Raw genomic sequence first — 16,322 nt, forward strand, 5'->3', positions numbered from 1 at the left:
AGGACCAATCAGGATAAAAACGCAAAACGCAAAACGCTAGGCACCCGCTGGGGAAAAAAATACAATGTTGCAAAACACGACCAAAAACGCGCATGAATCCGCTTGCAAACCGCTCAGACAAAACGCTAGTGGTTGCGTTTTGCGTTTGCTGATTTCAGTGGGTTCCAGGCCTTAAAGAGAACCCGAGGTGGTATTTCATTATGTTAGTGGGGCACAGAGGCTGGTTGTGCACACTAACACCAGCCTCTGTTGCCCATGGTGTGCCTCCATGTCCCCCCTGCGCGCCGCTATACCCCCGCAGTGCTGGCAACACGCAGCGTATCGCCAGCACTGCGGGGGTATAGCGGCGCGCAGGGGGGACATGGAGGAACACCATGGGGCAACGGAGGCTGGTCTTAGTGTGCACAACCAGCCTCTGTGCCCCAGTAACATAATTAAATACCACCTCGGGATCTCTTTAAGTGGCTTTGCGGTGCTGCGCAAGCCTGGACCATACCCGCATGCGCTATCACACAAGGACAGGAATGCAGCCAGGAAAGCAAAAAAGTGGGTCTTGGCCAGCATCAGTGGGGTCTAGGAGGAAATGAGACATTCTCCCCCTCCCCGTTTTACAAATCAGTGAACTGCGCTAAAAGGATTAACCACAGCATGGTAACCTTTATGCAAATAAAAAAAAAAAAAAAAAAACCTTTAATACAATTCTTGTAAATCTTAAAATACAAAATGCTAGGTACACGCCATACAAATTTCTGGCAGATTTACCAGCCAAATCGATTATTTTCTACATGTACGATCTGAATTTCGATCAATTTTTCAAGATTTTTTCATCTTTTCTGATCGATTTTCATAGAAGTGAATGGAAATCGATTGGAAAAAAACAAAACAAAAAAAAAAAACGATCGAAATTCAGATCGGACATGTTGGAAATAATCAATTTGGCAGGTAAATCTGCCAGAAAATTGTATGGTATGTATCGAGCATTAACTTGGATTCACTTTCCAGGAAGCACTGAAAGAGTTTAGCCTTGGTGTTTACCCTATGGGGAAAGCTGTCTTGGCAGAGCTCCTACAGTCTATTCACAGCTACAGATAAGAACTAATTAGACGCTTTGATCTCCCTAAACAAAACGCAGAGCAAAGGCTTTTCATTGTGTGCTGTGCAAGGGTTTCAGGTCTGCTTTTATCAATCCCCCATATTGACAGCCCCTTCCTGATGCCTAACCTTAACCCATAAACTAACCTACACCTTTATCTTCCAATCTGCATCAAACACCTAACAAATTCTCAGCTTATGTGGTCTTCATTGCGAGACTCAAGTTAAACCCCTCCTCAGCTGCTTCAGCACTAGCGTTTCCGCAGTTTAACTACCAAATGCCAATATTCAAATTGACCTTTCAAAGTACATGTTCAGCGCTGGTGTCTCAGCTATGTAGTTGTTAAATGCCAGCAGTCCCAGCAATGTTCTACATAAAAATGAATGAATGTAAAACCTTTTAGCCATGCATCCAGCACAAGCAGATGTACAGGGCCGGAGCTACCATAGGAAAAAATAGGCAGTTGCCCCAGGTGCCCCAGAGCCTGTAGGGGCCCCCAAGGTGTCCCTCCCCCATCTTAAATGTTGCTCCCCAGGGACTCTGCAGAGTCTGTTAAGTTGAGAGATGATTGGGGGAGGGTCAGCAGCCAGCTCAGGGGCCTAGGAGGGAAATTTGGCTGCAAAAAAGGGCCTCTAATGCCACTTTTTGGTAGAGGGGGTGTCTGTTGGGGGGCCTCCAGGCTAATTTTGCCCTAGGGCCCAATTGTTACTTGAACCGGCCCTGCAGATGTAATCTGCACAGCTTGATGTAACCTTGGCACAGATGCACTCACAAAGTAAATTGCTGCATTATGAGCAATTCATATTCTACGGCAGTGCACAATGCTTTACGCTTAAAGGGAACCAAGCACCGTTTCTCCGATTCCTCATAGCTATAGGAGCTGCCATGCCATCTCCCATCTAGCTGCCTTTATTTATTCAGGAGCAGGTGTAAAGATAGCATCTGTGGCTTCTATAAAACCTTTGAAGCACAGTGCCAGGCAGGCCCAGCCTTTCGCAGAAGTAGGTAATAAAAGCCTCTGATAAACCTTTAAATGTAAAAAGATGAGGTAAATTGGATTTTTTTTAATAATGAGCCACATAGTTGGCATGCAATGTTAATGTGCTATTGAGATTGAAGCATAACAGAGATTTCGGTGCTGCCACATTAGGCCATAATGGTAATTTACGGCTAACGCAGCGCTCAAACAGTAAATTGGGCGACGTCAAAAGATGGCACCCAAATTGCCTTAAAAACAGCAATAGCTGGCAGCCAAATTACATGTTACCCCGAGTGCATGGCAGCCTAGAGGTGGTATAGTAATTAACGCGGCGGAACTTTTGCAAGAGCAGGGTGAGCCATTTGTCACCTTGTGCCCAAATTTCCTGGAGGCTTAATTATAAGTACTCCACTGAGATGCCCTAGGTGCTAAAAATGGTGCTCGGTTCCCTTTAACAGTGGGCACTTAATTGCACAATAATGACCTCCACTATCAGTAAGCAGGGGGAGGGGCTGTGACTATGTTATGCTGTTTAGCTGCAGAGAGGTAACAGTTGTTTAGGCAACTTTGTACTTTGTTGCTGGCCACTCTGAATAAAATTACAGGCTGGAAATACTTTTACATTTCATTATTAAGACATTTCACATAAACTATATTTCAAAATGTGAGATGTGTACTTAGCTGTTGGCTTACAGCTCAGTTATAAAGTCCATACCTCTAAAATGTGAATAATCAGCGAAGGGTCTGCTTCTAATTTACAGCAGACAGATTTTAGGAACTGCAGTTCCTCCTTATGTGCCGTAACTCCGACAGTATCTCCACCCAGGGCGATCAGTCTCTGAGGATAGAAGAGAAATTATGCAACCGATTTATCAAAAGTAGCACAAAGAAAAATAGAGAAAATGTGGAACAGATGCAAAGAAAAACTAAAACCCAACTGGTTGGTTAGAACAACAGCACCGGCATACTTCCAATTTTCTTTGCAATGGCTTTGCTAAAAACACCTGACTTTACCGAACACTTAGGGCTCGTTTCCACTATAGCGAATCCGCATGCAGGCACCGCATGCGTATTCGCATAGTCAATACAAGTGGATGGGATTGTTTTTACTTGTGCGTCGTGCGGGTGCGTTTTGGCATGCGGGGGAAATCTGCACGGCAGATCCGTCAGATTTCGCATGCGGCAGGAATGCAGGCGAATCGCCCGCAATGCTTTTAATAGGGAAATGGCATGCGGCTTTGTCATGCGGATTTCCCCGCGATTTCGCATGTAAAGCTATGGAGCTTTACACAGGCAGTGACATGGTTAAATTCGCCTGGCTCCTTGCCATGCGAAATCGCATGCGAAATCGCAGGGAAATCCGCATGCGGAAACGCATCCGCATGCGATTTCGTCCGCGGTGGAATCCAGGCGATCCGCAACAGTGGAAACGAGCCCATAGCAAAATCTCCATTCATAAAGGCTGTTTCCGCATAAAAAAGCTGATATTACCGAGCAGAGCGATAAATCACTGCCTTGTGCGGTGATTATAGTAAAAAAATGTAAATTCATAAATATTACCACAAGCAGTATGAGGACGGGAAATACCGCTCCCTTGGATATGGCGAGAACCATGCTAAGTTAATGGAGACGCAGACCTCCCAGGCAGCTGCAGTAGAGCGGAATACGGAGAAATGTATCAACTCAGCAGCTTCCTGTGTTTCCGCAAGCCTACCGCCAGCCTAGTTCGGGAAATCTCTGCACTGCTATCGCACCTGTGCACTTTTTCATGAATGAGCACACAGAAGTCTAAAATACCGACAACAGTGTTTTCCCGCACTGATTCTCATTACCGACAACATGTTTATGAATGATACCCTTTGTGGATAAAGAAATATGAACGTTCTGATAGCAATATTTACAACTGGCATTAAATTGGGATAAAATGCAGACAAAACATTCAATAAAAATGTGTTTCCCTACTTTTTATTACCCATTCAGTTATCATATTTGCTTTTGTGCACAAGTAATATTTCCGACTACAAATTACAAATTTCCAAAGTACAGTTTATCTGCTCTGAAAGCTGCCATTGCATTTTACAGTATAGCTGCTGTATTTATATATATTAAATGTAACCAGTGATCACTTCTCAGGTCTCTCTGGTTCTACGTGTGCAGTCCGTCTCAGCACTCTGCTGGCTGGATACTAATTGCAGCAAACAACAGGATGTAAACAAAAGATAATGTTATCACCTCTTCAAGATGTGGCCAGAAGCTTAAAGAGGAGCTATCAACCATACTATCTCAGAAAAAACAACACCACATAGATAAGTAGATAAATACTTTCTCTACTTACATATGTATTGCACTGTCCACGTTTTGATTTTAATGTTTTTTCTACAGTAAAAAAAAAAAAAAAAAAAAAAAAAAAGAAGAAAATCCTTTTTATCATTTCCCATATTAAAGGGGCACTACAGCAAAAAACTGTAAAATTTAAAATATGTGCAAACATATACAAATAAGAAGCAGTGTTCTCCCTAGGATCAATTAACCGGGCGGAGCGCCCGGGTAAATTTAATTACCGCCCGGCTGGTGATATTGCATGCCCCGTTGTCACCATGACGCTGTGTCCCTGTCACCGTGAGCAGCGCTCGTAGCTAACGCGTGCTCGACTGTCAGGATGCGCTGCTTCTCCCCTGCTTACGAGATCTTGCGTTTCCCGGCGAGCTGGTGCTGTGATTGGCTCTTATGCGCTGAGCCAATCAAAGCACCAGCTTGCCGGGAAGCGTGAGATCTCGCGCTAGCCGCCGACTGCAGAGCCGTGTGTCTGTGAGCTTTGCAGAGACGTGTACGGAGACAGGTATGCACACAGCTCACTGTCGGCTGAAGCTGAATCAAATGCTATATGCAGGCTGTGGTCAAATGCTATATGCAGGCTGTGGTCAAATGTTATATGCAGGCTGTGGTCAAATGCTATATGTAGGCTGTGATCAAATGCTATATGTAGGCTGTGATCAAATGCTATATGCAGGCTGTGATCAAATTTTATATGTAGGCTGTGATCGAATTCTATATGCAGGCTGTGATCAAATTCTATATGCAGACTGTGATCAAATGCTATATGCAGGCTGTGATTATATATACTGTATACACAATCTGCAGGCTGCTATGTTCACTGACTGACTGATGGGTTGATGTGCATGATATCCCCTTTGGGGGGGCTGCTGGGAGGGTAAATGGGGGCGTCGTGTGATATTGCAGATAGTGTGCAAAGGCCACATAATGATTATAATATGTTAAAGGAAGTGTCCTAGGAGTTAATAAACAAAGGTTTACTTCCTCCAGTCCCTAGCCCCTAGCAGCCATCCTGTGCCCTCGCCCTGAGCTCTGGTGTCCCGGGATCCTCCCCGTTGGAGATATCGACATCGCCAGGTCGGCATCTACTGCACCTGATGTTCGCGTTCTGCGCAGGCAGTAAAATGCCAGACGGGCAGGGTCGCCATCTGAAACGGAGGAGATACCGGGACACCGGAGCTGCGGCGAGGGCACAAGACGGCTGCCAGGGGCTGGAGAATGTCCCGGGTAAGTAGATCTTTGTTTAACTCCTCTGACATTTCCTATAATAAATTGATTATATGTGGCCCCTGCACACTATCTGCAATACCCCTCAACCAATGCAACTGGAAACTAAATGGTAAAAGTGGACAGAGATAGAGAGACGAGAGTACGCTAGGCTGCGGTAGTGCGGCATAGCGTGCTCTGGTAACTTACGCACGCCACCAAATTTCCCCGTGCCGACCCACCCGGCAACTTTTTCATGCCACCCGGCTGAAAAAAAAATTCTGGGGAGAACACTGAGAAGCACATTTTTTCCAGAGTAAAATGAGCCATAAATTACTTGTCTCCTATAATGCTGTAGTGCCCCTTTAACTGTGGCTATTTTTAAGCCAATCCTGATGTAATTTCCTCCCTTACTCTCCTCTGCCTGATTTGCCCGCCCTTCACTATAGAAAGTGCATTGTCTCAGCATGAGAAATATTGGCCAATCAGAAAAGGAACAGAGGTGAAGGAGAGGAAAACAGGAGGAAAAGAGTATTCAGCCAATCAGGCTGCATTAGTTAAGTCTGAGGGGAAGTAGAGAAGCAAAAAAGGACGGCCCAGCATGCCCTGCAACTTTCTTTTTGTGTACCAAATTTTGTGTGTACCATATAAAAGTCGGGTAAATTTGAGAATAATCATTTAACAACAAGAAAAGTAATAGAGATTTTATCTTTTGGATTGCCTGGTTAGCATCCTTATTACTTGTTTACCAGATAAAAATAAAGAATTGATTTTTTGATTTTATGCCCGACAGCTTTCCACTGAAGAACCAAATGTGTTAACTGTTTGAATGCTGTTCTGCTATAATTTTTTTTGGTGGTAGTAGATTTTATGCTGTAAATAATCTTTTAGAACAAAGAGGTTGTGTGGACTAGTTGTGTGACTTACTTGTACAGGCCGATGGACATTGATGTAGTGCAGTAGGGGGCGATGAACCTTTGACAAAAGGCGGCCGAAGAAGAGCAGAACCTGCTGCCTCATTCCAGGGGGGTACTGTGGAGTAAACAGAGAGAGGTAAGTACACCGTATAACAACTTATCTCACCCCCTCAGCAGATCTACAATGCCCATGGATTTTGCTGCCCATGGAGGCAGAGCTTTGCAGCCCTCCGTACAAGATGACGTCATTATTTACCTTCCCGGCTCCTGCGCAGGCGCTCTGACGGCTGTCTGCTCCGAACTACACGGAAATACCCGATCGCCGTCGGGTCTGCTCTACTGCGCAGGCGCAAGTTTCCGGCGCCTGCGCAGTAGAGCGGACCCGACTGAGATCGGGTATTTCCGTGTAGTTCGGAGCGGAAAGCAGCCACAGCGCCCCCGCTGGAGCCAGCAAAGGTAAATATTGATTTTACAGTCAGGCCTGTCGCCGGCTGTTCAGAGGGCTGCAGCGAGACCCCCGTGGGACAGAGGACGGCGTGGGAAGCCTCATTAGGATCCCGAGGCTTCGCCCACCCGAGGTAAGTACCCCCAGGGGATCTTTTTGAGGTTACAGAGTCTCTTTAAGGAACATTGGTTACCTGGCTCTGAGACCAGTCATGCCCTGGTCTAAAACTAAAGCCTGGTATACACATCCAATTTGTATTGACCAATTTTACTACTTTCATTTAAAGTGGATCTCCCTCTTTTTTTTCTACCCAATTCAGCAACAGCTGAGTACTAAATTAAGCAGCAGGCTAACATTGTGTCACTAGAGCAGAAGATAGTAGATTGTGCTCAAAGATTAGGAAAAAGTCTGTATTAGTAGGGCATAAAACGTCCTGACCTCTCGGAGCGCAATATACTGGCTACTGCCTTAGTGACATTTGTTGAACGGGGAGAACACCCCAAGAGTTTTTTTGCGATCCACAGTGGGGGTGTACGTGAGATTGGCTAACAATATATTGCCGCCCCTCACAGTGTATAATTCTATTTGTAGCCCTTTAGTTGTGCACAGGAGGTTCTTATTTCCATTAGGGTAACATTGTGGCAGCTCTCTTAACCTCTCTCTGTGTCAGGCTGGCTCAGTGGCAGAGGTAGAAGCAGAATATCTCTCAGGTTACACTATGAGGCATCTGCCACACACAGTTGACACAATTTCTTTGCAAAGGTAGAAAAATGCCACGGCAGTTTTTCAGAAAGGAGGCGTGGCTAGCCAACAAAACCTGGATTTTATGGTACAAATGGTCAGTTTCTAGACATTTTTTTCTGCTACTCTGTTATTTCTGCGGCCTGTGCTGATAACTTAGGTTTTAATTTTACACCAGAGGTTCAATTTTTTTATATGAGAGCCTAGGTACACAATCTGTTCATAGTATTCAAAACCTGTTGGCTTTCATGCTACATGGAGGTGGTAAAATTGTCCAGTCACTGTCCAATCAAAATTGAATGTGTGTACAAGGCTTAATAACTATTCCGACAATGCTGAATTATAGACCCTTCTACAATCGTCATAAATGAAGTAATCATGTATCTGTAGCAGAATGCAGACCGTACCTCTGCTTTTGCCAAGGTGCAAAGGGTCTCCAGTATCTTGTGCTGTAGGAGATACTCCATGCAAGGGCCAGTATTACCAGCAGGTCCACTTGCTTCTCCATTCCCTTCATCTTCTCTGCCTGCCGTCTCCCCCTCCTCGTACACCAGGATGTCCAAGAGCTGGCGGAGCCTCCAGGGGATGTCTGTATTGCGTGCTGGGCAGGACTCATCTGTTGGGGAAGATAAAGCAAATGTAATTCCTGGATTTTGATTAAATGGTTATTACTAGAATCAAGACATTAAGTCCAACTTAAAAAAGGAAAAAAAAAAAAGTCGTGAAAATCTTAAAATTTAAAACACATACAAATAAGGAGTACGTTTCTTCCAGAGTAAAATAAGCCATACATTACTTTTCTCCTAGGTTGCTGTCACTTACAGTAGGTAGTAAAAATCTGACATAACCGACAGGTTTTGGGCTAGTCCATCTCTTCATGGGGGATTCTTAGCATGACCTTTATTCTTAATAAAGACATACCCTGAAAAAGGTGTATACACTGATGCTGGCCAGCCTCCCTGCTCGCTGTACACTTCTTTGGCAGTAGGATAGAGCAACTGCCATTCACTAAGTGCTTTTAAAAATAAAGAATATCCAGAGAACCCCCCATGAGAAGATGGGCTGGTCCAAAATCGGTAATGTCAGATTTCTACTACTTACTGTAAGTGACAGCAACGTCGGCGAAAAGGTAATTTATGGCTCATTTTACTCAGGAAGAAACATACTTCTTATTTATATGTGTTTACATGTACTTTAAATTTTAAGATATTCACGACAGAGGCCTTTTAACTACTTGCCAACCGCGTCACGCCGATTGGCGTGAACGCGGCAGCATCCCAAGGACCACTCCACACCGATTGGCGTGAATGGCCTTCAATGGGGCTAGCAGGAGATCGTGCGCGCATCTCCGCCTCCAGTCTCCCAGCGGCAATCGTCTAATAACCCTGTACAGCGCTGCGATCTAAGGCAGCGTTGTACTGGGGACAGCCATGTGACACGGCTGTCCCCTCTGTAGGCAAGGAAGTGATCGGCTGTCATACGCTGAAGCCTATGACAGCCGATCACGCTGATTGGCTGGCAGGGGGAGGCAGGGACGGGCACAAAAATAAATTTAAAAAAAAAAAATACTAAAATTTTATAGAAAAACAAATATTTACTAAAAAATAAAAACATTGGGGGAGCGATCAGACCCCACCAACAGAGAGCTCTGTTGGTGAGGAGAAAACGAAGGGGGGGGGAACACTTGTGTACTGAGTTGTGCGGCTCTGCAGCGAGCCCTTAAAGCTGCAGTGGCCCAATTTAAAGTGACTCTGTAACAAAAATTACAACGTTTTTTCTACCATCCTACAAGTTCCTAAACCTATTCTAATCTGTTCTGGCTCACTGCAGCACTTTGTACTATCACGGTCTCTGTAATAAATCAATGTATCTTTCCCCTGTCAGACTTGTCGGCCTGTGTCTGGAAGGCTGCCAACTCTTCCATGCTGGTCTGTTCCTCTATGCACACTTCAGTGTGTGTTTTATTTACATAAGCCAGCAGCTTCTCTGCTATCTTATCAGTGATAGAAGAGAGCTGGATAAAAATCCTCCTCTGTTAGGCTGTGAAAGTAGCTGGCTGACACATACTGAGGAATTACAAACACAGGCACAAGCAGAGCTGTCTGCAGGAAGCCTGTAATGTTCAGTGCATGAGAGAAGAAGGGGACAGAAGGTAAACACACAAATGATCTTTTGAGATTCAAAAGGAAGGCTGTATACAGCCTGCTTGTGTATGGATGTATTTTCTATGTGTGGACATATTGTACATCAACCTACTTCCTGTTTTGGTGGCCATTTTGTTTGTTTATAAACAAACTTTTTAAAACTGTTTTTGACTACTTTTAATGCGGCGGGGAGCGGCGAAATTGTGACAGGGGGTAATAGGAGATGTCCCCTAACACACTGGTATGTTTACTTTTGTGCGATTTTAACAATACAGATTCTCTTAAGAAAAATGGCCTGGTCTTTAGGGGGGTTTAACACTGCGGTCCTCAAGTGGTTAAAGAGAACCAGAGATGAAGCAACCTCATGTATTTTACCTTATAAATCAGTGGGAACATGACAGTAAACACCTAATCTGCTCTTTGTTACATTGTTCTCTGTTTAATTTGCCTGTTATCACCTCTAAGATAAGAATCCCGACTAAGCAGTCGGTCTGGCTTTGCTACAGAATAATTATAGCTGAGACTGTGTTCTTTGCTGTCTTCAAGTCCAAGCCTGCCCCCTGCTGGCTTTGCTCAGGAATCATTATAGCTGAGTCATTATAGCAAAGCCAGAATCAATGCTCAGTCCGGGATTCTTATCTCAGCTAGATAACAGACACTTTTAGCAGTGAGGATGGAACAGAGAGCATGGTAAATGTTTTCTCTAATGTTCCCACTGATTTCTATGGTAAAATACACAAGGGTGCTTCGTCTCTGGTTCACTTTAAGGAGGAGCTGCTACAACATATATGCAGCAAATTATTCAGGATACCCACTTTTACATGAAATATCCTGGTTTTAGCATCGGAAACACTTCCTATAGCTATCTATTTGTATGTTGCCCTACCCCTCTTCCCCCTGAGGTTCAGCCTAGGCTGCTCATTATGTGGAATCCCCTCCCCCCCAAGCATTCTGGGAGACCAGAGATCTGTTCTACTGGCTTTAAAAACTCTCAGCAACCGAACATTCTGCAGAGACCACTTTTCAGTAATAAAGAGGACACCCCCTGTTTAGTAAATTAGCAAAAGTGTAGCTGTAATCTGCATGTGCCTACATCATTACTTCTTTTTTAAAAATCCACTGAGGCTGTCCTGACTTTTACAAAAAGAAAATGCTCCAAAAATGCTGCAGGCGGGCTATTGTGATTTTGGGAAATCGCAATTGTCTCCAATGACTCATTAACTTCGCACTTTTGGATCGTTGGTGCAATACTACAGTAATGTATAAGCTGAAATTCTTTGATAACATAACACTTATTTAATATTACAAAGTATCATTATTATAATATCACATCCAACTGACATTCAATTGAACCACTGCTACTATCTATCTACTAGCATGATATGGCTTGATGCAATACAAATCTATGCGGCCATTGTTCTCCCTTCCGTATCTACAATTACCCACCAACTTAAAGTGGATCCGAGATGAAAAACTAACAAGTAACTTGTCTATATATTGTATCTAAAGTTTAGATAGTTTACACAACAAAACTAGCTGCAAACAGCTTCAATAGAATATGATTATTTCTTCCTGTGATACAATGACAGCAGTCATGTTGTTTGTAAACATTACAAACAGGCAAGCATATCTGCATCTTCTGTGAAAAAAACCTAATCCCCCCTCCTCCCCTCTGCCTCTGAAATCTCTGGCTAGTAATACCTCCCCCTCCTCCCGCCCAGACTGAGCTCCCATGAGCCCTTGCTACTGCCAAGGCTCTCTGAAAAACTGTGGGCGAGGCTTGTTTAGTTTATAGGGAATTAGAGTATTAAAGCAAAAACAAAAAAGTATGTGGCTTGAGGAATGCACTATAAACTATAGGAAAGGAACACAATTATGCAATGAGTAAAAGTTCATCTTGGATCCACTTTAATGAAAGTTTATCATTGTGCCCAAACACACAACTTATCCATCTGCCTTGTAGAGGGGCAGAGGGTCACTGGCAGGTTTATAAAAAGTCATCGTACAAGTGAAAGACTGCGCACGTACCACAATTAACTCTTTGGCTTGATCTTATGTATCCTATCATCATAGAATAAAAAGTGACTGAACACTAACATTTGTAAAAGCATTGCTGAATAGGTCCTTGTGGCCACTCTCCCATGCACTGTGCAGGTACAACCATGGCTCGCATAGTAGCATGGAGTGGCTCTTTGCTACTGCACAGCCCACACTTGCACCAGTGCAGTGCGGCCGTGTTCATACATGGATGGGAGCGCTGCTGGCAAGTGCATTGGAGGGGTGGAGAAGCATCAGAGAAGCCTCTGGAGCATCCAGGCACTTCCCTCTAACTACTTTTTTCCCCAAAGTTTAGCTTTAAAGTGTAACTGACCGGCATAAAATCAAAAATCAATTCTTTCGTTTTATCTAGTAAACAAGTAATAAGGATGCTAACCAGGCAATCCAAAAGTTAGAGAATCTGTACTCTAAAATTCTTACAATAAAAAGCATACCATTCTATTCATTATGTTCTCCTGGGCCCCTCTGTGCTGTTTCTGCCACTCCCTGCTGCAATCTTGGCTTGGAATTGTCAGTTTTAGGCAGTGTTTACAAACAAAAGACATGGCATGTGATAGGCTGAGAGGAGCTCAGTCTGTGACTCATACAGAGCATGCAGGGGGCATGGAGAGGGTGTGTATAGCTTCTGCCTATAACAAGCAGAGCTGCACATTCTTGCCTGAGTGCCTGAGCCCGACAAAGCCGTCAGAGGAAAGAAGATTAGATAACAGAGGTAATACAGCCACTGTGCAAATAGGAAAGGCTGCAGTAAGACAGACCACATTAGAACAGGTATAGGAACTTATAGGATAGAAGAAATAAGGCTGAACATTTTGTTACAGAGTCTCTTTAAAATCACTATTACTTTTCTCGTTGATAAATGATCATTCCACAGTTTACCTGACTCTTATTTGGCACACACAAAATTTGGTACACAAAAAGGAAGTTGCAGGGCATGCTGGGTTGTCCTTTTTTGCTTCTCTAATTCCCCTCAGACTTAACTAATGCAGCCTGATTGGCTGAAGCCTCTTTCCCTCTGTTTTCCCCTCTCACACCTCTGTTCCTCGTTGATTGGCCAATATTTCTCATGCAGAGACTATGCACTTTCTACAGTGGAGGGCGGGCAAATCAGGCAGAGGAGAGTAAAGGAGGAAATGACATCAGGATTGGATTCAAAATAACCACACTTGAAATGGGAAATGCTAAGAAGGATTTTCTCTTTTTTTACTGTAGAAACATCACTAAAATCAAAATGTGGACAGTGCAATACATATGTTATGTAAGCAGAGCAAGTATTTATCTAATTATATATGTGTTTTTTTTTTCTGAGGTAGTATGGCTGACAGATCCTCTTTAAACGGACCATTTACTCAAAAACTTACACATTTTAATTTCCAAATTAATTAGATCTTTAATGTAACTTGGGTGTCATACATTACCCCCCCTCCCTCCCCCAATAATAGCTCAGAAAAAAAGGATTTGCAAGAGAGCAGTAGTCACCTGCTGGCTGTAAAAAATAACTGTGTCACTAGATCACATGATCAGCTGCATGCTGAGAGTACTTACCCGATGTCTCAATGTAGTACTGAGTCACCCCTTTCCAGTGCTGCACGAAGGACTGCAGCAGGTCCTGGGCCGGCTCACGCTACACAGGAAGACCATAGAATATTTGTGTCAGTGTTTAAATCTTATTTCTGTGGACATACGCAATATATTTCTCATTGCAATTAAAAATACATGTGTACACACACATAAAAGATACACATTGTTCCCGGAGTAAAATGCACCATAAATTACTTTTTTTCCTATGTAGCTTACAGTGGCTATTATATACAGTTCTCTTTTTTTATTGTTTTCAAAAGTAAGGACATGTAAAAATGTCAGCCAGCATGCCAGCTTGCTTGTCACTATTCTGGCATCTTAAAAATAAAAGGAATTTCTGGGAATCGCCCATGAGCAGATGAACTAGTTCAAAACCTGTCAGAACTCAGATTAATACCAGATACTTTAGAATTATATCTCTTACATGTATCAATACATACGTATTTTAAGTTTATGTTATTACTCGTATATACGAGATATTTAGGGCTGACTCACAGTATAGAAGTGTAGAGTTGACCTTATACATGAGTCAGTCCAAAATTTCCCAACTTATAGCCAGGGCTGTGGAGTCGGTCCAAAAATCATCCGACTCAGACTCCTCAGTTTATGAAACCACCGACTCCTCCACTCCGACTCCTTAGTCTAATACTTACCAGGGCTGTGGTTTTTGTACAAAAATCATCCGACTCCGACTCCAGGTACCAAAAATTGCTCCGACTCCACAGCCCTGCTTATAGCTGTAATTGGGGGTGGCGCTCTCTCTCTCCTCTTCCCCGCAGTGCCGATCGGGCAGCTTACTTTATGTGGTGGCCATGTGTTATATTGAAATACGTGGTGGATGTTAGGTGCAGCACTGACCACATTTAATAAAAATTAATGGAGCAGTGATGAGCCCAGAAAGTCCTCCTGCAGTGCAATGTTACACAAGGTGGTCGCGGTGCAGCAGTCATTGCTTTCTATGCAGTGTCTGATATCCTTGCAATGCACTACAGAGCATGTTGATAGATACCTTGGAAACTTCCTTTAGTAGTAGTAGAAGCCTATTACTGTTACAGCAGTATTACATACAGAGGCTTATCAATATCTGACAGGGTTATGTTCCAAAAAAATAGTGCAAAAGAAGGTGATGCCACACCCATAGCTTGCAACAATCGTGTACTGGAGCAATAGTGTACTCCATGTTTCGGGCGAGGCCCTTCGTCAGGTGTTATGTGCCAAGAGAGGATTTTGTAAATCAACATTAACATAAACAATGATTTCCCGCTGAAGATCATAGTACTTGCAGTAGTGGCTCCCCATATGCATGCTTTGAACTATTAACAGCATGCAGTAAAGTCCTGGTTATCCAGCACTGGCGGGCATTGCCTGATAATGGATTGGTGATATTTCCATTTGCTTGAGAGTCCAGCGTTGCACTCTTTCCCCTGCACAGAGCCCTCTTACCTGCTATGCAGAGCAGTGCACACTGGAAAAGACATACATAGCTCAAGACACCATCAGGGCCGGATTAAAGCCAAAGCCACGCCCTAGGGCACCACAGGATCAAGGGTGGCTGGGCAGCAGGCTAAGGGGAAGGATCACCTGGCTACCTATACTGGAGGGAGCCAGGTGCGGAGGGGGAAGGGTCATCTGACTTCTTATACTGGAGGGGAGGGAAGAGGGGTCATCAGGATACCCATACTGGAAGGAGGGGAGGGGAGTGTCATAAGGCTATCTACACTGGAGTAAGGGGTGTGGGGGAAGAGTCACCTGGCTACCCATACTGGAGGGAAGGGTCAAAGAGCTACCAATACTGGAGGGGTGGGGGAAACAGGCTATCTATACGGAAGGGGAGTGGCTGCTGACAGTGGCCTTGGGCGGTAAAGAGTTAAAATCCGGCCCTGGACACCATCCTCTTCTTCTCTCATGCTTGGTACACACCATCCAATTTTCTAGCAAATTTACCTGCCAGATCGTTTTTTTCCAATATGTCCGATCTGAATTTCGCTCAATTTTTCAATCGATCTGAAAATCAAAATTCAGATCGGGCATGTTGGGGGAAAAAAAAAATCGATCTGGCAGGTAAATCTGCCAGAAAATTGTATGGTGTGTACCTAGCATTACAGCTGCCGACCTCCCCATGGCCCTGGTGCATGTCAGGTGACACACATCGAGAGCAGTATGGAGCAGCTGTAAGAGGTAAGGATGGAGCCTGGAGCTCTGGTATGTCTTTTCTGCTGCACACTGCTCTCCATAACAAGATAGAGGTAGACAGGCACTCCCCATGCCCCCCCAGTAATCCCCATGGAAGGGGTTAGATTGGACACAACAGGCAAGTGCTTTGTAAATGCACAATAATAATAAAATGCTGCACAAGAGTAAATTCACATTATAGTCGACGGAAATGTCTAGAACCATTTTTAACATGCAAGTGAGACCTAGATTTGTCCATCTCAGCTTTGTTTGCCAATACAAATCACATTGCAGAACAGATTGTACTAAGATGGTCTGTAGTACACTCACCTAATGGATTATTAGGAACACCGGTTCAATTTCTCATTAATGCAATTATCTAATCAACCAATCACATGGCAGTTTGCTTCAATGCATTTAAGGGTGTGGTCCTGGTCAAGATAATCTCCTGAACTCCAAACTGAATGTCAGAATGGGAAAGAAAAGCGATTTAAGCAATTTTGAGCGTGGCATGGTCGTTGGTGCCAGAGGGGCTGGTCTGAGTATTTCACAATCTGCTCAGTTACTGGGATTTTCACGCACAGCCATTTCTAGGGTTTACAAAGAATGGTGTGAAAAGGGAAAAACATCCAGTATGCGGCAGTCCTGTGGG

At 43.9% G+C, this 16,322-nt stretch overlaps 1 protein-coding gene across 2 annotated transcripts in view; it reads right to left on the bottom strand.

The window, feature by feature from the left end:
- FHIP2B (FHF complex subunit HOOK interacting protein 2B) overlaps positions 1–16,322 on the bottom strand; it is a 44,167-nt gene that overhangs the window by 23,490 nt on the left and 4,355 nt on the right. For both annotated transcript variants that reach the window (XM_068274698.1, XM_068274700.1), the window contains exons 2-5: positions 13,463–13,541; positions 8,123–8,331; positions 6,540–6,644; positions 2,788–2,910 (exon numbers count right to left, since the gene is read on the bottom strand). In XM_068274698.1, the coding sequence (XP_068130799.1) occupies positions 2,788–2,910; positions 6,540–6,644; positions 8,123–8,331; positions 13,463–13,541 (516 nt within the window). The remainder of the gene's footprint in view (positions 1–2,787; positions 2,911–6,539; positions 6,645–8,122; positions 8,332–13,462; positions 13,542–16,322) is intronic.

The sequence above is a fragment of the Hyperolius riggenbachi genome, chromosome 3 (genome assembly GCF_040937935.1).
Source record: "Hyperolius riggenbachi isolate aHypRig1 chromosome 3, aHypRig1.pri, whole genome shotgun sequence".
NCBI lineage: Eukaryota > Metazoa > Chordata > Amphibia > Anura > Hyperoliidae > Hyperolius > Hyperolius riggenbachi.